At 53.3% G+C, this 21,732-nt stretch overlaps 1 protein-coding gene across 1 annotated transcript in view; it reads right to left on the bottom strand.

Moving 5' to 3' along the window:
* The window catches only part of PKHD1 (PKHD1 ciliary IPT domain containing fibrocystin/polyductin), a 296,674-nt gene that overhangs the window by 230,185 nt on the left and 44,757 nt on the right, over nucleotides 1–21,732 (bottom strand). Inside the window, exons 28-33 of the mRNA XM_064146703.1 lie at nucleotides 20,436–20,566; nucleotides 18,533–18,668; nucleotides 15,854–16,049; nucleotides 13,752–13,819; nucleotides 11,069–12,682; nucleotides 10,241–10,384 (exon numbers count right to left, since the gene is read on the bottom strand). Of these exons, the coding sequence (XP_064002773.1) occupies nucleotides 10,241–10,384; nucleotides 11,069–12,682; nucleotides 13,752–13,819; nucleotides 15,854–16,049; nucleotides 18,533–18,668; nucleotides 20,436–20,566 (2,289 nt within the window). The remainder of the gene's footprint in view (nucleotides 1–10,240; nucleotides 10,385–11,068; nucleotides 12,683–13,751; nucleotides 13,820–15,853; nucleotides 16,050–18,532; nucleotides 18,669–20,435; nucleotides 20,567–21,732) is intronic.

The raw sequence follows: 21,732 nt of genomic DNA, 5'->3' as shown, positions 1-21,732 counted from the left end.
TGCTGAGCTTCTCCTCCAGCAGCACCCCCAAGTCCCTCTCCTGAGGGCTGCTCTCCAGCCACTCCCTGCCCAGCCTGCATTTGTGCTTGGCATTGCCTTGACCCAGCTGCAGGACCTTGCCCTTGGTCTTGTTGAACCTCCTGAGCTTGGCTTGTGCCCACCTCTGCAGCCTGTGCAGCTCTCTCTGGATGGATCCCTGCCCTCCAGCCTGGCTGCTGCACCACACAGCTTGGTGTGGGCAGCAAACTTGCTGAGGCTGCACTCAGTGCCTCTGTCCATGGCACCCACAGAAATGTTGAACACCTCCAGAGTGAAGTTGGTGATATAAATGATTATGGAAATGAACATCTCTTCTGGGGAAGACAGAGCATGGCTTCCAGATCAAGCATAAGGCAGGAAGAGGTACCAGTGCCTATCATAAACTTTGAAATCCAGAAGCAGCTTTTGTTAATACATCATCACAACTGGGAGGGCCTCCTTGGAACTTGCATGAGCTGGGATCTCCAGCAGATCAAGGGAGATTCCCCTTCCCCTCTGCTCTGCCCTGCTGAGACCTCATCTTGAATACTGCCTTCAGTTTTGGGCTCCCCACTTTCAGAGGGACAGGTATCTGCTGGAGAGGGTCCAGTGGAGTGCTAGGAGGATGATGAGGGGACTGGAGTACTGCCTGATGAGGAGAGGCTAATGGACCTGGGGCTGCTTAGCCTGCAGAAGAGAAGACTGAGAGAGGATTTAATCAATGGTTATAAACATCTGAGGGCTGGGGGTCAGGAGGTGGGGACAGACTCTGCTCACTGCTCCCTGGCATAGGACAAGGAGCAATGGGTGTAAGCTGCAGCACAGGAGGTTCCAGCTCAACACAAGGGGGAACTTCTTGAGTGTAAGGGTCCCAGAGCCCTGGCACAGGCTGCCCAGAGAGGCTGTGGAGTCTCCTTCCCTGGAGCCTTTGCAGGCCTGTCTGGATGTGTTCCTGTGTGCCCTGAGCTAGATTGTGTGGTCCTGCTCTGGCAGGGGGGTTGGACTGGATGATGTCTTTGGGTCCCTTCCAACCCCTGACACCCTGTGAGCCTGTGCACTAGAGACTGTGGCACTGTTCAGTATCTCCTAAAAGGGTAGTCTGCTTATTGTGGAACACAACTGTCCTTGCTTGATTGTTTTGTGTTCAAAGCCCTGAATAAAGCTTCTTTATGCTTTCTAATTCCTACAAAGCTAAAAGCAACTAATCACATGTAATATAATCCCATCCCATCACTGAGATTCATTTTTTCATCCCCTTAGAGCTTCTCCTTGAATATCAGACATGATGGCAGCCAAATCTCTGCATGTTGGTAATGGGTTAGAGACCAACTGCCTTCAACTCTGTCTCTGAGGGAGTCTGTGGGTTGAGCCAGGACCCTGGGATGCTCAGTGCAAGGGCTTTGTTCTGGGTCACTGTTCAGCAGCAACTGCTGGACACGTGATGAGGCTAAAGCCTATAGGAGTTTGAAAGGCAATTGCAGAATGATTGATCAACTGCCCAAGGAGTCCTGATGCCAAACCACATACCCACAGTTATCCACTGCTCACCAAACAGACTGCAGAGCTGAGCATTACTGGGGGCTTAGCAGAGAAGACAAATGTTAAAGATTAAAAAGGAGAAGTGGGAAAAAGAGGCTTGCTGAGGTCGCCCAATCCAACCCCAGCTCCCAAAGAGACATTCATTTCATGCAGCTGAGCTTCAGAAATCCCAAGAGGTGACTTTGAAAGCATCAGTTTCACTGCCTGACAGGTGTCTGTCAGAGCATTCCTACTCTGTGATCAGTGTGGCTTGGTTTTTGCTTCATTTTCTTTCTGGAGTTGAAGTCAGAATGGACCATTTGGATCCTTTGGTTTGGTCTTCACAAGAAACATCAGAGTGCCTGCCTTTCATCAGCCTTTCAGTCTCCACAGCACATCCTCTTCATGTCTTCTGCATCTGCTCCTACCAACCACCTCATCCCCCTGTCTAGAGTCCAGCCTTGTTCCTAGCTCAGTGCACCTCCTTGGCACATCTGCACTGCTACAAACAAAGCACATTTCTCTTACCCCATGCAAAGAGTCCCACCAAGCCATGTCTCCCTTTCTTTTAAACCAGCCTCTTTTCATTTCTAGCCTTCAATCTAAATCCCCTTCCTTGAACAGCCAACATAATCCAGCCAACAGTAGTCCCAGGACATGCTGAAAAGGATGCCAAGAACTGTTACACTGAACCCTTAAAGCCAGATTTGTTATCCCAAGCCCATGGAAGCAACCTGGCAAACCAGACTTGGCTTTTTTCCCTCATGGACCTTCTTATAAGCTCATCTTCTTTTAAATGTGGCTTCTTTATCATCTCCTCAACATCAAACATGCAACCTCAGGTATTGGCTTACTTCAAAACTGGGGGTACTGGTAGACACTAAATGAACATAAGCCAGCAGTGTGCCCAGGTGGGCAGCAGAGCCAATGGCATCCTGGGCTGGCTCAGGAGCAGTGTGGGCAGCAGGACAAGGGAGGTTCTTCTGCGCCTGTGCTCAGCACTGGTCAGGCCACCCCTGGAGTGCTGTGTCCAGTTCTGGGCTCCTGAATTGAAGAGAGATGCTGAGGTGCTGGAAGGTGTTTGGAGAAGGGCAGCAAGGCTGGGGAGGGGCCTGGAGCAGAGCCCTGTGAGGAGAGGCTGAGGGAGCTGGGGGTGTGCAGCCTGCAGCAGAGGAGGCTCAGGGCAGAGCTCATTGCTGTCTTCAGCTGCCTGCAGGGAGGCTGTAGCCAGGGGGGGTTGGGCTCTGCTGTCAGGCACCCAGCAACAGAAGAAGCGGACAGAGTGTCAAGGTGTGCCAGGGGAGGTCTAGGCTGGATGTTAGGAGGAAGTTCCTGGCAGAGAGAGTGATTGGCATTGGAATGGGCTGCCCAGGGAGGTGGTGGAGTCTGTGTGCCTGGAGGTGTTGCAGCCAAGCCTGGCTGGGGCACTTAGTGCCATGGTCTGGTTGCTTGGCCAGGGCTGGGTGCTAGGTTGGACTGGCTGAGCTTGGAGGTCCCTTCCAACCTGCTTGATTCTGTGGTTCTATGAGTACTGAGTTATTTTCTCTCCTGCCCAACGCTTCCTGCCAAGCCTAGCAGCCACTAGAGAAGGGGAGAGCTGTGGGGATGAAGCCACTTTCTCTCTACCAGCCCTTTAAAGACCTGTGTGTTGAGGTTTTGTTTAGTTTTTTGCCTTGTGGTGCTTTTCTGGCGTTTGGGATTTTCCCCCTGAAGGAATCAGGAGCTTGTTAATGTTATTGATGAGAATTGTATTTAATTCAATTAATTTTGCTAAGATGAAATGTAAACCTCAGATTTTTACCTCTGTTCTGATTTGATTCTTCTGCAGCTTGCAGCAGACAGCAGTTTTCATTCAAGAGTCTAGGCTTGTGTTCCTATTCCTTGTGCTCTGCATTGGTTATCTCTCAGTACTCAGCCTCCCCGGTTCTGGTCAAGGATCAAACCAAAACCTTGCTGCAACCCCACTTAGCAACCATTCCTAAGGAAGACCCCCTTGGGGCAGGCTTATGGGTTGATGCTGCTGAAATCAGCTGTCCCCTGTGTCTTAGAAAGCTGTCTCTGGGCTGGGAAAGCAATCGCATTCCCTACCTGCAGAGCTTTGCCCTGCAGATTCGATCACGAGTAGGCTTAGGTGGATTCCCCTGTGCAAATCCCTAATCTCCAGCAGGCCAGACACAACATGACCTGGTGCTGAAACCCCAGGGCAGCGAGCTGCCACCTGACATCCTGCAGGGCCAGAGGGGAGGTGTTTCTGCTTCACAGCACGCTGTAGCCGAAGAAATGCAGCTTGAACTCTTCACTTCTCATCACCCGGGCCAGGAGCAGCACCGAGAAATGTCAGAGCAGCCTCCAACCTGGCCACGCTCCCTCTGCATCACAGGAGCCCTGGGGCCTCTCCCTCCCACCTCCTTCACGGCTCATTGTCCCACATCCCTCAAGTCACTTTGCCACCTCTCCCACGTGGACGAGGCTATGAAAGAGAGGTCTGAGCGCTGGATGTGAGAGTGCCAAGTGGCAAACTTCCCCAGGCAAAGAGCAGCACGGAAACCACGAGGTGAGACTGGGCTGACTGCACTTAACAAAGCCACTCACGCCCGAAGCGGTGGGGAGTGTGATGGCTGGAACAGCAGGAGCTGAGCTGCCTGGACAACATCTTGCTCTCGGTTCACTCACCAGTGGCACAGGTAGGTGAGTGCAGGCTGAGCATCCCTGTCTCAGGGAGCACAAACAGCCTGCCTCACACACAGGTTTAACCACAATCACACAAGCACAGAATGCCAGGGGCTGGAAGGGACCTCCAAAGCTCATCCAGTCCAACCCCCCTGCCAGAGCAGGAGCACCTACACCAGATCACACAGGAACACATCCAGGTGGGTTTTGAATCTCTCCAGAGAGGGAGACTCCACAGCCCCCCTGGGCAGCCTGTTCCAGGGCTCTGGCACCCTCACAGGGGAAAATTCCTCCTCCTGTTTACATGGAACTTCCTATGCCTCAGCTTCCACCCAGTGCCCCTTGTCATGTCCCTGGGCATCACCCAGCAGAGCCTGGCTCCAGCCTCCTGCCACTCACCTGCACATCTTTATAACCATTGCTGAAGTCTCCTCTCAGTCTCCTCTTCTCCCAGCAGCACAGCCCCAGCTCACTCAGGCTCTCCTCATAACAGAGCTGTTCCATTCCCTTCAGCATCTCCGTGGCCCTGTGCTGGACTCTCTCAAGCAGCTCTCTGTCCCTCTTGAACTGAGTGGCCCAGAAATGGCAGCTAGCAAAGGATTTTGTTATGTCTAACAGCAAAAGTAACATTTGTATATAAATACTTGCACTGACAGCAGCATCTTTCTAATTCAACTGGTGAGATTTACAAGGCTGCACACTGCAAAATCCTTCTCAGTCCTGAGGAGAAGGACCTGAGGGTTCTGCCCCTCTGCTTGGATCTCATGGTGGTTGAGACCCCATCCCAGGAGGTGTTTAAGGCCAGGCTGGATGAGGCTGCAGCAGCCTGATCTAGGGTGTGTGTCCAGCAGGTCAAGGGAGGTGATTCTCCCCCTCTACTCCACTCTGCGAGATCCCAACTGGAGTACTGCATCCAGTTCTGGAGCCCCCATTACAAGAGGGATGTGGAGATGCTGGAGAGTGTCCAGAGCAGGGCCAGGAGGATGCTCAGAGGCTGCAGCAGCTCTGCTGTGAGCACAGACTGAAAGAGTTGGGGCTGTGCAGGCTGGAGCAGAGGAGGCTCCCAGGGGACCTTCTTGTGGCCTTCCAGCATCTGAAGGGGGCTACAAAAAAGCTGGGGAGGGACTTTTGAGTGTGTCAGGGAGTGGCAGGACTGGGGGGAATGGAGCAAAGCTGGAGGTGGGGAGAGTGAGAGTGGAGGTGAGGAGGAAGTTGTTTAGGAGGAGAGTGGTGAGAGGCTGGAATGGGTTGCCCAGGGAGGTGGTTGAGGCCCCATGGCTGGAGGTGTTTGAGGCCAGGCTGGCTGAGGCTGTGTGCAGCCTGCTCTAGGGTAGGGTGTCCCTGGGCATGGCAGGGGGCTTGGAACTGGCTGCTCCTTGTGGTCCCTTCCAACCCTGACTGATCCTGTGACTCTATGATTCTATGGTAGGATGTCCCTGCCCATGGCAGGGGGGGTGGAACTGGCTGATTCTTGTGTTCCCTTCCAACCCTGACTGGTTTATGATTCTGTGATTCATGAGACCCCCACATTCATTGCTGTGTCCAGCTCTGGAGTTCCCAGCACAACAAAGACATGGACCTCTAAGGCAGCCCTACAGCAGGCCACAAAACTGATCTGAGGGCTGTAACCCCTCTGCTGTGGGTAGAGGCTGAGGCAGCTGGGGTTGTTCAGCCCACGGGAAGCTTCAGGGAGATCTTACCGCAGCTTTTTGGTACTTAGAGGGGGCCTGTAAGAAAGATGGGGACCGGCTGGGACAAGACAAGGGGTGAGGGTTTTAAACTAAAAGAAGGAGGGTTCAGACTAGGTGGAGAGGATTTTTTTCACCCTGAGGCTGATGAGCCACTGGCACTGATTGCCCAGGAATGGAAACATTTCTCTGGGAAAGTTGATCTAGTTGAGGATGTGCCCTGCTTACTGCAGGAGGTTTAAACTGTCCCTTTCGACCGAAATCATTCAGTGATCCTAGGGAAATCTGTGGCGGGGGAGGGTTTTGCTTGCAGCTGCGGTGCCTGCCTCGCTGCGCCTGCCTCGCTGCGCCTGCCTCGCTGCGCCTGCCTCGCTGCGCCTGCCTCGCTGCGCCTGCCTCGCTGCGCCCGCCTCGCTGCGCCTGCCTCGCTGCGCCTGCCTCGCTGCGCCTGCCTCGCTGCGCCTGCCTCGCTGCGCCGGGCTTGCTGCGCCTGCCTCGCTGCGCCTGCCTCGCTGCGCCTGCCTCGCCTGCCTCGCTGCGCCTGCAACGCTGCGCCTGCCTCGCTGCGCCTGCCTCGCTGCGCCTGCCTCGCTGCGCCCGCCTCGCTGCGCCGGGCTCGCTGCGCCTGCCTCGCTGCGCCTGCCTCGCTGCGCCCGCCTCGCTGCGCCCGCCTCGCTGCGCCTGCCTCGCTGCGCCTGCCTCGCTGCGCCGGGCTCGCTGCGCCTGCCTCGCTGCGCCTGCCTCGCTGCGCCGGGCTCGCTGCGCCTGCCTCGCTGCGCCTGCCTCGCTGCGCCTGCCTCGCTGCGCCTGCCTCGCCTGCCTCGCTGCGCCTGCAACGCTGCGCCTGCCTCGCTGCGCCTGCCTCGCTGCGCCTGCCTCGCTGCGCCTGCCTCGCTGCGCCGGGCTGGCTGCGCCTGCCTCGCTGCGCCTGCCTCGCTGCGCCTGCCTCGCTGCGCCTGCCTCGCTGCGCCTGCCTCACCTGCCTCGCTGCGCCTGCCTCGCTGCGCCTGCCTCGCTGCGCCTGCCTCGCTGCGCCTGCCTCGCTGCGCCTGCCTCGCTGCGCCGGGCTGGCTGCTCCTGCCTCGCTGCGCCTGCCTCGCTGCGCCTGCCTCGCTGCGCCTGCCTCGCTGCGCCTGCCTCGCTGCGCCTGCCTCGCTGCGCCGGGCTTGCTGCGCCTGCCTCGCTGCGCCTGCCTCGCTGCGCCTGCCTCGCCTGCCTCGCTGCGCCTGCCTCGCTGCGCCTGCCTCGCTGCGCCTGCCTCGCTGCGCCCGCCTCGCTGCGCCGGGCTCGCTGCGCCTGCCTCGCTGCGCCTGCCTCGCTGCGCCCGCCTCGCTGCGCCCGCCTCGCTGCGCCTGCCTCGCTGCGCCTGCCTCGCTGCGCCTGCCTCGCTGCGCCGGGCTCGCTGCGCCTGCCTCGCTGCGCCTGCCTCGCTGCGCCGGGCTCGCTGCGCCTGCCTCGCTGCGCCTGCCTCGCTGCGCCTGCCTCGCTGCGCCGGGCTTGCTGCGCCTGCCTCGCTGCGCCTGCCTCGCTGCGCCTGCCTCGCTGCGCCTGCCTCGCTGCGCCTGCCTCGCTGCGCCTGCCTCGCTGCGCCTGCCTCGCCTGCCTCGCTGCGCCTGCAACGCTGCGCCTGCCTCGCTGCGCCTGCCTCGCTGCGCCTGCCTCGCTGCGCCTGCCTCGCTGCGCCGGGCTGGCTGCGCCTGCCTCGCTGCGCCGGGCTGGCTGCGCCTGCCTCGCTGCGCCTGCCTCGCTGCGCCTGCCTCACCTGCCTCGCTGCGCCTGCCTCGCTGCGCCTGCCTCGCTGCGCCTGCCTCGCTGCGCCTGCCTCGCTGCGCCGGGCTGGCTGCTCCTGCCTCGCTGCGCCTGCCTCGCTGCGCCGGGCTCGCTGTGCCGGGCTGGCTGCACCTGCCTCGCTGCGCCTGCCTCGCTGCGCCTGCCTCGCTGCGCCTGCAACGCTGCGCCTGCCTCGCTGCGCCTGCCTCGCTGCGCCTGCCTCGCTGCGCCTGCCTCGCTGTGCCGGGCTCGCTGCACCTGCCTCGCTGCGCCTGCCTCGCTGCGCCTGCCTCGCTGCGCCTGCCTCGCTGCGCTGGCCTCGCTGCGCCTGCCTCGCTGCGCCTGCCTCGCTGCGCCGGGCTCGCTGCGCCGGGCTCGCTGCGCCGGGCTCGCTGCGCCGGGCTCGCTGTGCCGGGCTCGCTGCGCCGGGCTCGGCTGCACGGCCCCGGCAGGAGAGGGAGCAGCGAGCGGGCGCCCAGCGATCAGCATTCGCTTGCTGACATCTAGTGACAGGCGCCAGCAGCGTGGTGCTGCCTGCCAGGGGACTCTCCTCAGGCTCCCCCTGCCGCCGAACACTCCAGGGCATGGGGAACATAATTATAAAGGTTTGCAGAGTTCAATGGCATTCGATTATCTTCTTCCTCCTGTGCTCACTAACCTTCTCTGCCCTGTGATATGACAGCGCCATGGACACAGGCACTGAGTGCAGCCTCAGCAAGTCTGCTGCCCACACCAAGCTGTGTGGTGCAGCAGCCAGGCTGGAGGGCAGGGATCCATCCAGAGGGACCTGCACAGGCTGCAGAGGTGGGCACAAGCCAAGCTCAGGAGGTTCAACAAGACCAAGTGCAAGGTCTTGCAGCTGGGTCAAGGCAATGCCAAGCACACATCCAGGCTGGGCAGTGCCAGACTGGAGAGGAGCCCTGAGGAGAGGGACTTGGGGGTGCTGGTGGAGGAGAAGCTCAACAGGAGCCAGCAGTGTGCATTTGCAGCCCAGAAAGCCAAGCAGAGCCTGGGCTGCAGCAGCAGCAGTGTGGCCAGCAGGGCCAGGGAGGAGATTCTCCCCCTCTGCTCTGCTCTGCTGAGACCCCACCTGGAGTACTGCAGCCAGCTCTGGAGCCCCTGGGACAAGAGGGCTGTGGAGATGCTGGAGAGTGTCCAGAGCAGGACCAGGAGGATGCTCAGAGGTCTGCAGCAGCTCTGCTGTGAGCACAGCCTGAAAGAGTTGGGGCTGTGCAGGCTGGAGCAGAGGAGGCTCCCAGGTGACCTTCTTGTGGCCTTCCAGGATCTGAAGGGGGCTCCAAAAAAGCTGGGGAGGGACTTTTGAGGCTGTGAGGGAGTGTCAGGAGTGGGGGGAATGGAGCAAAGCTGGAGGTGGGGAGAGTGAGAGTGGAGGTGAGGAGGAAGTTGTTGAGCAGGAGAGTGGTGAGAGGCAGGACTGGGTTGCCCAGGGAGGCTCTGGCTGTAGGATTATCCCCTCTTTCTCTTGAGGAATTTAAAATCCTCACCTCGAGCTTCCCCAGGGTGTGAGTTTGCCATAGTACATCATTGGTTCCCCCTCCTATGCATTCATGCTTTTTGTCCCACATCCTTACCTCACTGAAATATCCTGTGCTAGTTTGAGGCTAGCTGAAATATTTTGGTGAGAGGAATTAGATGCCAGGCTGTGAAAGGAAACAGTGGTGATGGCTGCTGCACTCCTAGGCTTGCTGAGATGGGTAGGAACAAGAACACATAGATAACAGAGTTGTTTGCTCTCTGTCTTTGGGGATGTGCTTCTCTCTAACCTAATCTGCTGTCTGTGTGACTAATCCATCTGCTTCCTACCCCGCCCAGACCGACCCTCCAAACTCTCCTTGAAGCATAAGGCAAAGTCTGGGGTAAGGTGGAGGGGTGGGAGAAGGTGGAAGGGTGGTTGGGAGCCCCTCCTGGGCACTCTGGTTTCTGGGAGGGCTGCTGTGCTGCTGGATGACCTTTACCTTGTCTATTGCTGTCTGTAGCTGTATAGATTGTAACTATCTGCTTGTCTCTTGTGCTAAGCTGTGAATATAAAGCTTCATTCTTCAATTTCCAGCTCAACTGAGTCTAGTCTGGGTGATTTTCTTAAGTGTGGGGGGACAGGTAACACCCAAACCATAACATATCCCCACACAGTGGTATGGGGCTATAAAAAAAAGTTATTTAAAGGAGCTCAACTCACTCAGATGCTCCTGATGACCAGGAGGTGCTTTCATGCCTAGCCCTACAGCCCTCATCCACATTTCCTGTGAGACAGTTTTCCCAAGGAACAGCTGCCACAAGGAATGGTTCATGGTTTGCACAGCTTCTGTTTTGCACCACAAAGCACACCTGGCCTCAGGTAGACAGTCCAAAGCCCGTGGTCATGGGCAGAAATCCCCACTCACAGCAACTGCCTTTGGTCTCAGCTCTAAAAGCAGAAGCCAGTTTTGCTCCTTTGCTTTCTCCAAAGACTCTTTTGCTTCATGCTCCCCTGAGATGAGATTCATGTGTAGGGGTCACCTCTTTTTGGTTAGGACAGGTTCTTATGGGACAACATCAAGCTTTGTGTCTTATCTCACCATGTAAGCGTGGGGCAAGGCAGCTCAGGTCTGTTGTCGTGGTGTTATCCAACAGCCCACAACTGGTGCCACAGACTGTCACCAAAGTCTTCCCAGGGGAAAATCCAGTTCCATGCAAGTGAACTGCTCCTCCATTCAAGCCACCTTGAAAAAGACCAGAAAATGAGGTTTAAGACAGAGCCTGACAGCCAATTATCACAGTATCACAGTATCATCAGGGTTGGAAGAGACCTCACAGATCATCAAGTCCAACCCTTTACCACAGAGCTCAAGGCCAGACCATGGCACCAAGTGCCACGTCCAATCCTGCCTTGAACAGCCCCAGGGACGGCGACTCCACCACCTCCCCGGGCAGCCCATTCCAGTGTCCAATGACTCTCTCAGGGAAGAACTTTCTCCTCACCTCCAGCCTAAATTTCCCCTGGCACAGCTTGAGGCTGTGTCCTCTTGTTCTGGTGCTGGCCACCTGAGAGAAGAAAGCAACCTCCCCCTGGCCACAACTACCCCTCAGGTAGCTGTAGACAGCAATAAGGTCACCCCTGAGCCTCCTCTTCTCCAGGCTAACCATTCCCAGCTCCCTCAGCCTCTCCTCGTAGGGCTGTGCTCAAGGCCTCTCCCCAGCCTCGTCGCCCTTCTCTGGACACACTCAAGCATCTCAATGTCCCTCCTAAACTGGGGGGCCCAGAACTGAACACAGAACAGAACTGAACAGGAGTATTGTTCTGGATTCAGGATTTAGCTTTCATGCCAAAAAAAAGCCCCACCTCATCACCACAGCCACTCACACTGCACCCAGTGGAGGAGCTCCAGCAAGCCTCCATGTCTTACCCCAGTTATGATGCACAGCTGTCACCTCCAGCCGAGAGGTGAAGGTCAGGTTGGAGGAAGCCCAGCCCCTGGAGACATCCAGCCCTGCTACGTGGTACTCGCCCACAGGCAGCCGAGGAGCTGAGCACTGCAAAGCCAAGTGAGTGATGGTGACATCACTGCAAGCACAATCTCCAACAAACACATGGATGGTGTCCACCTCTGTGAGCCCTGACACTGCCATCGTTAAAAGCAGGTCAGATGCCACCAGTGAAAGGAGAGATGGGGTAGAGTCCTCGTTGTAACTTATTCTTCCAAGGTAATAGGAGATGCCATCCACTTGTAGGCTCACAGCCCTGGTTCCGTGACCTGGAGGCACCAGACACTGGATGGCCACACAGGTGACGTTGAGAATGAGGCAAGGGTGATAATCAATCAGGACAGAAGTCATTCTCTGCCCTCTCAGCGCTGAGCCTGCCAAGGTGAGCAAGCCTCCACCATTGGTACTGAAGTTCTGGGGGTAAACCTGGTACACCTGAGGCAGGACAGTGAGAAGGTTTGATGCCTTCCTGAAGCAAGCTTGCCCACTTCTCCTGGTGGATACTGAAATGCTGTGCTCCCCTGGGGCAACACAGTCTGTCTGGCAGGTGACGCTGCTCTCGGTCCAGAAAGTCACCTTGCAGGCAGTGTGGTTGTTCAGGTGTACCGTGGGGCTGTCACTTGGCTCTGCCAACCTCTGGCCTTTGATCATCACATAGGTGAATGTCCCATTTGTCTCCCAGGTCACCAGCTCTACAAGGGGGGTCCACTGCTCACTGAGGTGGAGTGTGCAGTCTCCAAGACAGATGCTGCTGATCCCATTGACAGTCACTGTGACATTAAGAGCCCAAGGTGCTTCAGTCAGCTGCTGGTAGTGCAAAGGGTAGAGCCCTGGAAGGACAACACAGCTAATGGCATCTTTCTCAGAGTTCTGGATCTCACAGGAGTAATTATTTCCCAAAGTGACCTGTACCAAATTCCTCCTGGATTTTAGAGCAATACCAGCTATAGTGAGTAACATCCCACCACAGGCTGATCCCCGTGATGGGAATATGGAGGTGACCTGTGGAGTCACTGTAAGGGTCTGCAGCCTTGCTGTCACAAGAGCATATCCCAGCTCTCTCTGGATAACCTTGATGGGGAAAGTCCCAGGTTCCAGGCTGTCCAGTGGAAAAGAGCAATGATAGAACATTCCAGACTCATTGCCATGCCGAAAGCCAAGTTCACATTTACTGTGTCCGATCTCAGCCACAGATCCAGTGATGTTTATTCCACGGATGCTCAAGAGCAGGCTGCTGTTTGTGATTTCCACTTCAGCAGCAGTAACCAGAGGAGTCAAAGCTCTTTGGTAATTAAAGGTGGAGGTCCTTTTTGCAAAGACAGCAGGTTGAAGGGAGCTACTGCTGATGACTACCTCTACTCTGACAGAGATGTTCTGTGACTCTCCAGCAGACAAATTAGCAGCTGGTGGGGTCAGGCACCAAACTGTCTCTTCTGTCATGTGAGTAACCACACAGGTTTGCCTGTTCATTGAAACAGAAACCAGGGCAGGATTCTGAGTAAAGCCCACCCCAGAGATTGTGAGCAGAGTTCCACCTAGGTGCAAAACAAAATGAAGAAGGATGTTATATGCAGGCAATTAATGAATTAATCACTCTCTGGGAACATTCCTAAAGTATGATAAAGCTGACAGGCATGGCAGAATGGCAGCACTGTGTACAGACTGGAGCACTGTGTACAGTTCTGCAGCCCCCAACACAAGAAGGACATGGAACTGTTGGAGCCAGTCCAGAGGAGGCCATTAAGATGCTCAGAGGGCTGCAGCAACTCTGCTATGAGGACAGGCTGAGAGAGTTGGGGCTTTGCAGCCTGGAGAAGAGAAGGCTTCCAGGAGACCTTGGAGTGGCCTTCCAGGATCTGAAGGGGGCTACAGGAGGCTGGGGAGGGACTACTGACAAGGTCTGGTAATGACAGGAGGAGGAGGAGGAATGAGTTTAAAGTGGAAATGGGGAGACTAAAAGTGGCTTTAGGCAGAAGTTGTTTGCAGTGAGGGTGGTAGACACTGGCACAGGTTGCCCAGGGAGGTTGTGGAGCACAGAAGCACCCAATGTGATCTTTGATCTTTGATCACATTGGGTGCTTCTGTGCTCCACAACCTCCCTGGAGGTGTTCAAGGCCAGGCTGGATGAGGCCTTGAGCAACCTGTTCTAGTGGGAGGTGTCCCTGCCTATGGCAGGGGGTTGGAACTGACTGAGCTTTGAGTTCCCTTCCAACCTAAACTATTCTCTGATTCTATGACTGGAAGAAGAAACATTTTGGGAACACAACAGCTAGAGCTGTTTGGGAACATTTGGGAACACAACAGTAGGCATGTACCAAGATAATCCCTGCTCTCCCCACCATCACTACAAAGAATTTCCAGTCTAAATCTGTCCTCCTCAGGATGGAGGTGTAATAACTGAAAGAAACTGCACAGATGATTGAGGTGTGGGCAGGTTTTGTTTTCCCAAAGGAAACATGCAAGGATACAGGAGCAAACAGTTGGGGACTGAGCCAGCCAGACCGAGGGATGCTCACAATGATCCCTTTCCATTCCTGCAGGAAAAATGTGCCCTTGACTCCTTTAACCTCTCTAAGTGTCTGCAGGTGTCCCAACACTGCTTACCCAGAAAGGAGCCACAACATGGCTCTATGCTGAAGATCTCCAAGAGGTACTGGATTAATGGCTTGACCCTGCAAAACACAAGCAACACAAGAGGCAGTTGAGGGGGTTGCTGGTTTGGGGGGTTGGTTTTATGCACTTTCCTGCTGCAGTGCTAATTTTCCTTACAACTCCTTCTAGACTGGAAGGTCACTCAGCTGGCCTGTTCCCTTTGTGCAGTGGCACAGTGACAAAAGCACTCTAGAGCCCCAGATCTGTGTGTGATTTGAGCTACAGTTGTTATGAACTCTACTTTACTAAGTGACAGCCTCTGTGCCCAGTTCAGTCCACATGATGCAAATGAATTACCCATTGAAAGAGACAGGACTGAGAGGCCCCACTGTGGCTATGCCTACAGGCAAGTGCACTGTAAAGACATCCCAGCTCCTTACATTCCCCCACTGGACAGCAGAGGGATCTGCAGCAAGAGGAAACTGCAGGCATAACCTCCTGAACCCCACCCAGATAAGGCTGCAGCTCTTTGGCTGTCCCACCTACATCTATTTTTCTTCAGCATTCTCCTTTCATAGAATCACATAGAATCACAGAATCAAGCAGGTTGGAAGAGACCTCCAAGCTCAGCCAGCCCAACCTAGCACCCAGCCCTCAACAAGCAACCAGACCATGGCACTAAGTGCCCCAGCCAGGCTTGGCTTCAACTCCTCCAGCCACACAGACTCCACCACCTCCCTGGGCAGCCCATTCCAATGCCAATCACTCTCTCTGCCAACAACTTCCTCCTAACATCCAGCCTAGATCTGCCCTGCCACAGCTTGACACTCTGTCCCCTTGTTCTGTTGCTGCTTGCCTGGCAGCAGAGCCCAACCCCACCTGGCTACAGCCTCCCTTCAGGCAGCTGCATACAGCAATGAGCTCTGCCCTGAGCCTCCTCTGCTGCAGGCTGCACACCCCCAGCTCCCTCAGCCTCTCCTCATAGGGTTTGTGTTCCAGGCCTCTCACCAGCTTTGTCACCCTTCTCTGGACATGTTCCAGCACCTCAACATCTCTCTTGAATTGAGGGGTCCAGAACTGGACACAGCACTTTCAAAAACACCCCTTGCCCTGGAAATACACACTAGAGAGCAGACCTTCTCAAACCCACAGTCCAGCCCACCAGAGATCAGAACTGTCCCCTGAGATGGCTCAGTTCCCTGCACTCTCTGTCCATGGTGACAAAGTGATGGCATTATTAACAGACTCCAGTCTCATGCTGTGTGGCATCCCTGGAGGTCTTCAAGAAAAGCCTGGATGAGGCACTTAGTGCCATGGTCTGGTTGACTGGATAGGGCTGGGTGCTAGGTTGGACTGGATGAGCTTGGAGCTCTCTTCCAACCTGCTTGATTCTATGATTGTATCCCACCAGCCACAACCTTTCCCCTTCTGGAGCTCATGAACAGTGGTTCGGGAGCCATAAAAGCAATCCCATTGTTTCATGATCACTCCTAGCTGTCAGGGCTAAGAGCTGGGTGGCAGAGGAGCCAAACCATACTGTTGGTGAAGGCATTGTTGCATCCCACCTTCAGGTTAGTCTTCCCCCTACACTTATTAGCTCATTAACTCGGCATGAACTTGAACTGTCAGCTTAAAAATGGGAATAACACCACTTTAAAATTCTCCAAACAAAGCACTTCTTTTGTTTCTTGTTTTAGCAGAGTTTTGTTTTCCTCATGAGAAGTGTGTGGGGGGGGTTCCTTCTTTTTTCTCTACAGCAGGATTTACCTGCACTTGACCTGAATCTGGGAATACCTCTAACTGTCTGAATATGCATTTTTCCCCACCAAATCATCTGTGTTTTCAGGTTGTTGTTTTTTTCTTCTCCTAGCATGCTTGCCACCTGCCTCCTCCTGATCCAAGGGGAGTTAATTGACTAGCATTAGAAGTTTGCTGACTTGGGTTGCTGCACAGATCAATAAATACCTTGACAATTATTCATCATTTCACACCACGCTGCAGATTCCACTGAATTTGGGGAAAACTCTAACCTTACTCTTCAGATAAACCCTAAAATACCACATAGAATGGGGAATTAAGTTTATATCTTAAGGAAAGGATAGATGCTCACACACCTGTTTGATGTGACAGCAATGCCATTGATGATGACAGAAACGTTGTGCCAGCCTGCAGCCAAGGCTGGAAGCATCACGTTAACACCGTGGCCTGTCTGTGCCTTGATCTCTGCCCCTGAGCCCCCGATTTGCACCTTGACGTCTGACCTCTGGTAGCTGGCAAACTGGGATATTCCAATCTGAAGCTCCTCACCCCCTGCAGAAAGAAGAATGGGTGGAACTGTCTCAGTGTTTCTGGCAAGAGTTATTTTAGTATGTGTAGCCACCAGCAGGGGAAGATCATAGAGCTCCTAGGGTAGGGTGTCCCTGCCCATGGCAGGAAGGGTGGAACTAGATGATCCCTGTGTTCCCTTCCAACCCTGACTGATTCTAGGATTCTACAGAATCACAGAATCAAGCAGGTCAGAAGAGACCTCCAAGCTCATCCAGCCCAACCTAGCACCCAGCCCTCAACAAGCAACCAGACCATGGCACTAAGTGCCCCAGCCAGGCTTGGCTTCAACACCTCCAGCCACACAGACTCCACCACCTCCCTGGGCAGCCCATTCCAATGCCAATCACTCTCTCTGACAACAACTTCCTAACAACATCCAGCCTAGACCTGCCCTGGCACAGCTTCAGACTGTGTCCCCTTCTTCTGTTGCTGCTTGCCTGGCAGAAGAGCCCAACCCCACCTGGCTACAGCCTCCCTTCAGGCTTTCTGGGCTGCAAGTGCACACTGCTGGCTCCTCTTGAGCTTCTCCTCCAGCAGCTTTGGAGAGGTCTCTGCCTTTCCTGAAACAGGAGAATCTATTCAAAGCTCTCCTCACTTCCTCAGCTTCCCTGAGCAGGTCTTGAAGCCAGCACTTTTTAATTCCACATGTGCAAAGAGCCAAATAAAGTTTGAAAGCCTGCAAAGTTGAATATATTAATAATGTGAACTCTTTGGGCTCTTGGTCAATTGTCAGCTTAATCCAAGATGCCTGGAAGGCATTGGCGTAATTTATTTATTCTTTTTATTATATGGGAGGAAAAATGCATTAAAAAGAGGAAGCTGTGGAGGTTCTGAATAGGAGATTGAACTCAGCCATGCCACCATCCAACCAGACACTATAACGTTAAGGAATTCCTTGCACCTGGGCTGCCTGCAGCTAGAAAAACCTCCCCTTGGCCCTATGGTATCTGAATAATATTCAGGTGATAAAGGACATTTTCTCTTATTTATGCATTCTGGAGTAATAGGAAATGACAAGGGCATTTGGGGGAAGGAACAGAAATGCTGGGCTTGCAGCAAGAAGTGCATTTCCTCACTGGTGGTCACCTAACACCTTGAATCCCCACAAAGTGCAGTCAAACTGAACTGGAGGGGCTTTTAAGGTGTGCACAAGAGAGGGTTCAAAAAGAGGGGAGGGGGGAAGGAATAAGCAGATGATTGCAGGAAGTCACAGAATCAGTCAGGGCTGGAAGGGACCACAAGGAGCAGCCAGTTCCAACCTCCCTGCCATGCCCAGGGACACCCTACCCTAGAGCAGGCTGCACACAGCCTCAGCCAGCCTGGCCTCAAACACCTCCAGCCATGGGGCCTCAACCACCTCCCTGGGCAACCCATTCCAGCCTCTCACCACTCTCATGGTGAAGAACTTGAGGGGGTAGAAAAGCAGGAATATTTCTGTATTCCTTCTATCTTTGTTTCTCTTGCTCTCAGACAGTAGGAATCTGGTGTCTGATTGTCACATGGAAACATAATAAGCCTTCTGCCTCTAAGATTTGCCTGTAAGTGGACAACATTCATCATTAAAGTCCTGTCTTCCCAACAACCAGACAGAACCTTGGAGGGAAACGAAATGAAGGGACATTAGCATAAAAACCTAACTCTAAATATAAACTTTTAAAAGACAGGAATGTTAAACACACCATGAGATCCACTTGAGATTTTTGTCTCCACAAAGACATAGAATCAGACAATCAAGCAGGTTGGAAGAGACCTCCAAGCTCAGCCAGTCCAACCTAGCACCCAGCCCCAACCAATCAACCAGACCATGGCACTAAGTGCCCCAGCCAGGCTTGGCTTGAACAAGTGTGACTCCACCACCTCCCTGGGCAGTCCATTCCAATGCCAATCACTCTCTCCTCCTAATATCCAGCCTAGACCACCCCTGGCTCAACTTGAGACTGTGTCCATCAAGTCTACACAGACCACAATGTCAAAGTAGAAGAAGCAGTTTGGGAGCTAGCTAGCTAGCTGAGAGTTGCCTCTTTACTACTCCCAGAAACCAAACATGCACATGGTGTGCTTTATGATCAGCCCTTAGGGATCCTGGAGAAGGATGCTCTCTAGAGCTCATTTCTCCTGTTGTGGCTGAACCTGTTACCAAGAATGAATGGATGGGATAATTTCAGAGTAGAGATAAAGAAATGTGACAGAAAAGAAGCACTGTGCCACACCTGACATCCTGTAGGCATCATCCATCCTGGCCCAAGGCAAACAACTCAGTATCTCTTGAATGCTGGAATAAAATCAATACAAACCAACCAGGACTGATCAGAACTAGCAGGAGACACTGAAGCTACATGAAAACAACAGATTCCAGTGTTGGATTGCCAGACTCCACAGACCTAAATTCCATTTGCTCCATATCACCATCAGCAGCAATAACACTGCTACAGATGATGCCCAAGGCACATCTGCAGTCTTTTTACCTGCAACACCGCTGCTGTTTCTGCTCAGTGATACCACAGCAGGGTTCAAGGAAGGATCATACTGGAACAAGTTGGTTACAGTAGTTGATTGGTACCCAGAAATCAGTCTCACGTGTACAGCAGCATCTTCTGTCCCCTAGAAATAGAAATGAGGGAGCTTTAGTGGCAAAGAATGCACCACTGTAAGTTATTGCCTATACTCCCACATGCCTGCATCTACCACACTTGGTAATTCAGGCATGTGGGCACTGATGAAATTTGTGTACACACCAGATTCTACTTAAATATGAACAGCTGCATGGACTTCAAAGAGAGTTATAAACCTTAAACCAACCCCAGACTATGCAGATTTTCATTTGCTGTTATCAATACCAGTAAATTAAATAAACTAAACAGTGGTAAATCATAGGACAGTTATGTCTACACTTAAACTCTTACCACTGTCCTGGGTTTAATTTTGCCATGAAGCAAAGATTGCTGCAGCCAACGAACCCTAGGGATGTTTGTGCATGGCACAGATTAACATCCAAAGGAGATCTGGATCTAAAGTAGAAGATTTGACATGGTCTTCAGGGAGGTGTAGAAGCTCCTTCCCTGGAAATGGTCCAGGTCAGGTTGGATGAGGTTCTGAGTAAACTGATAGAGTTGAAGATGTCCTTGCCCATTGTAGAGGAGTTGAATTATACAAGCAGGTTGGAAGAGACCTCCAAGCTCAGCCATACCAACCTAGCACCCAGCCCTCAACTATCAACCAGACCATGGCACTAAGTGCCCCAGCCAGGATTGGCTTCAACACCTCCAGGCACACAGACTCCACCACCTCCCTGGGCAGCCCATTCCAATGCCAATCACTCTCTCTGACAACAACTTCCTCCTCACATCCAGCCTAGACCTGCCCTGGCACAGCTTGAGGCTGTGTCCCCTTCTTCTCTTGCTGCTTGCCTGGCAGCAGAGCCCAACCCCACCTGGCTCCAGCCTCCCTTCAGGTAGCTGCAGACAGCAATGAGCTCTGCTGCAGGCTGCACACCCCCAGCTCCCTCAGCCTCTCCTCACAGGGCTCTGCTCCAGGCCCCTCCCCAGCCTTGCTGCCCTTCTCTGGACACCTTTCAATATCTCTCTTGAATGGAGGAGCCCAGAACTGTGGCCTGAGCAGTGCTGAGCACAGGGGCAGAAGAACCTCCCTTGTCCTGCTGCCCACACTGCTCCTGAGCCAGCCCAGGATGCCATTGGCTCTGCTGCCCACCTGGGCACTGCTGCCTCCTCTTCAGCTCCTCTCTCCCAGCACCCTCAGCTCCCTCTGTGCCTGGCTGCTCTCAGCCACTCTGGCCCCAGCCTGTAGTGCTGCTTGGGGTTGCTGTGACCAAAGTGTAGAACCCTGCCCTTGGCCTTGCTCAGTCTCATCCCATTGGCCTCTGCCCACCCATCCAGCCTGGCCAGGTCCCTCTTCAGAGCTCTGCTACCCTCCAACAACTCCACTCCTGCCCCAGCTTGGTGTCATCTGCAAACTTACTGCTGCTGGACTCAATCCCCTGGTCCAGATCAGGGGAACAGAAAAGGGTTCAACAGCATGAGCAGGAGCAATTGTCTCAGGCGTGTTTACTAACAGACAACTGAAAGTGGAGATGGAGCATTTTGCTGGGGTTCAGAGTGCCAGGTTTGTTTCTGTGAGGTTTAGCTGATTCACTGTAATTTGGACTTTTTGTTCTTCCACTGCTCATAAATCACTTACCAGTCTCTTGGTAATTAAGCTGGGCTGAACTGCCAGTGCAATACATGATGTATTGCTCCACAGCCCAGACTTGGCTGGGGGGCTACCTTTTGCCCTTCTTGAGTAGCTCAGGTCAGGAAAACATAGAAAGGCCTACAGACTGCTGACCACTCCTAAAAACATGTGGTTCCTTACCCGAGAGGGAACTACACATTCAACTCTTGTTGGACTCCTCTCATCCTCCAAAATTTGGCAAGGCTGAGATCCAAACAAAACCAAGTTCACGCCTTCCAGATTGGTCCCCTTGAGAGCCACTCTTAGTCCTCCTACAAAAACAAACTCCATTACATCCACTATATAGAATAATATTACAATACACAAAGAATTATTAATAGGCAACTACTTGATGTTGTTAAAGGTCTTCTCCAACCTACATTATGCTATGATTGCAGAGAGCAACACTTTCACTGAGCTGATCTGATGACCTGTTTCCATTTTGCTTTGCCTAGACTCTTCCCCCTTACTCAAGATCCTTATTACTATTATTTCATAGAATCAAGCAGGTTGGAAGAGACCTCCAAGCATATCCAGTCCAGCCTAGCACCCAGCCCTGGCCAATCAACCAGACCATGGCACTAAGTGCCCCAGCCAGGCTTGGCTTCAACACCTCCAAGGACGGCGACTCCACCACCTCCCTGGGCAGCCCATTCCATTTTGCTTTGCCTAGACTCTTTGTCCTTTACTCAAGATCCTTCTTGCTTATTATTTCCCCTTTGCTTTGTCTACATTATTCTCCTTTACCCAAGATCCTTCTTGATTATTATTTCATAGAATCATAGAATCAAAGAGATTGAAAGAGACTTCCAAGCTCATTCAGCCCAACCTAGCACCCAGCATGGTCCAAACAACCAGACCATGGCACTAAGTGCCTCATCCAGGCTTTGCTCAACACCTCCAAGGATGGCAACTCCACCACCTCCCTGGGCAGCCCATTCCATTTTGCTTTGCTTAGATTCTTGTCCTTTACCCAAGATCCTTTTTCCTTATTATTTCCTTTTGCTTTGCTTAGATTCTTTTCTTTTACCCAGGATCCTTCTTGCTTATTATTTCCTTTTGCTTTGCTTAGATTCTTTTCTTTTACCCAGGATCCTTCTTGCTTATTATTTCCTTTTGCTTTGCTTAGATTCTTTTCTTTTACCCAAGATGCTTCTTGCTTATTATTTCCTTTTGCTTTGCTTAGATTCTTCTCTTTTACCCAGGATCCTTCTTGCTTATTATTTCCTTTTGCCTTGCCTAGATTCTTTTCTTTTACCCAGGATCCTTCTTGCTTATTATTTCCTTTTGCCTTGCCTAGATTCTTTTCTTTTACCCAGGATCCTTCTTGCTTATTATTTCCTTTTGCCTTGCCTAGATTCTTTTCTTTTACCCAGGATCCTTCTTGCTTATTATTTCCTTTTGCTTTGCTTAGATTCTTCTCTTTTACCCAGGATCC

The sequence above is a fragment of the Pogoniulus pusillus genome, chromosome 7, assembly GCF_015220805.1.
Source record: "Pogoniulus pusillus isolate bPogPus1 chromosome 7, bPogPus1.pri, whole genome shotgun sequence".
NCBI classification, from domain to species: Eukaryota; Metazoa; Chordata; class Aves; order Piciformes; family Lybiidae; genus Pogoniulus; species Pogoniulus pusillus.
The sequence above is the reverse complement of the archived record's forward strand: the minus strand, read 5'-3'. Positions and strand labels throughout refer to the sequence as shown.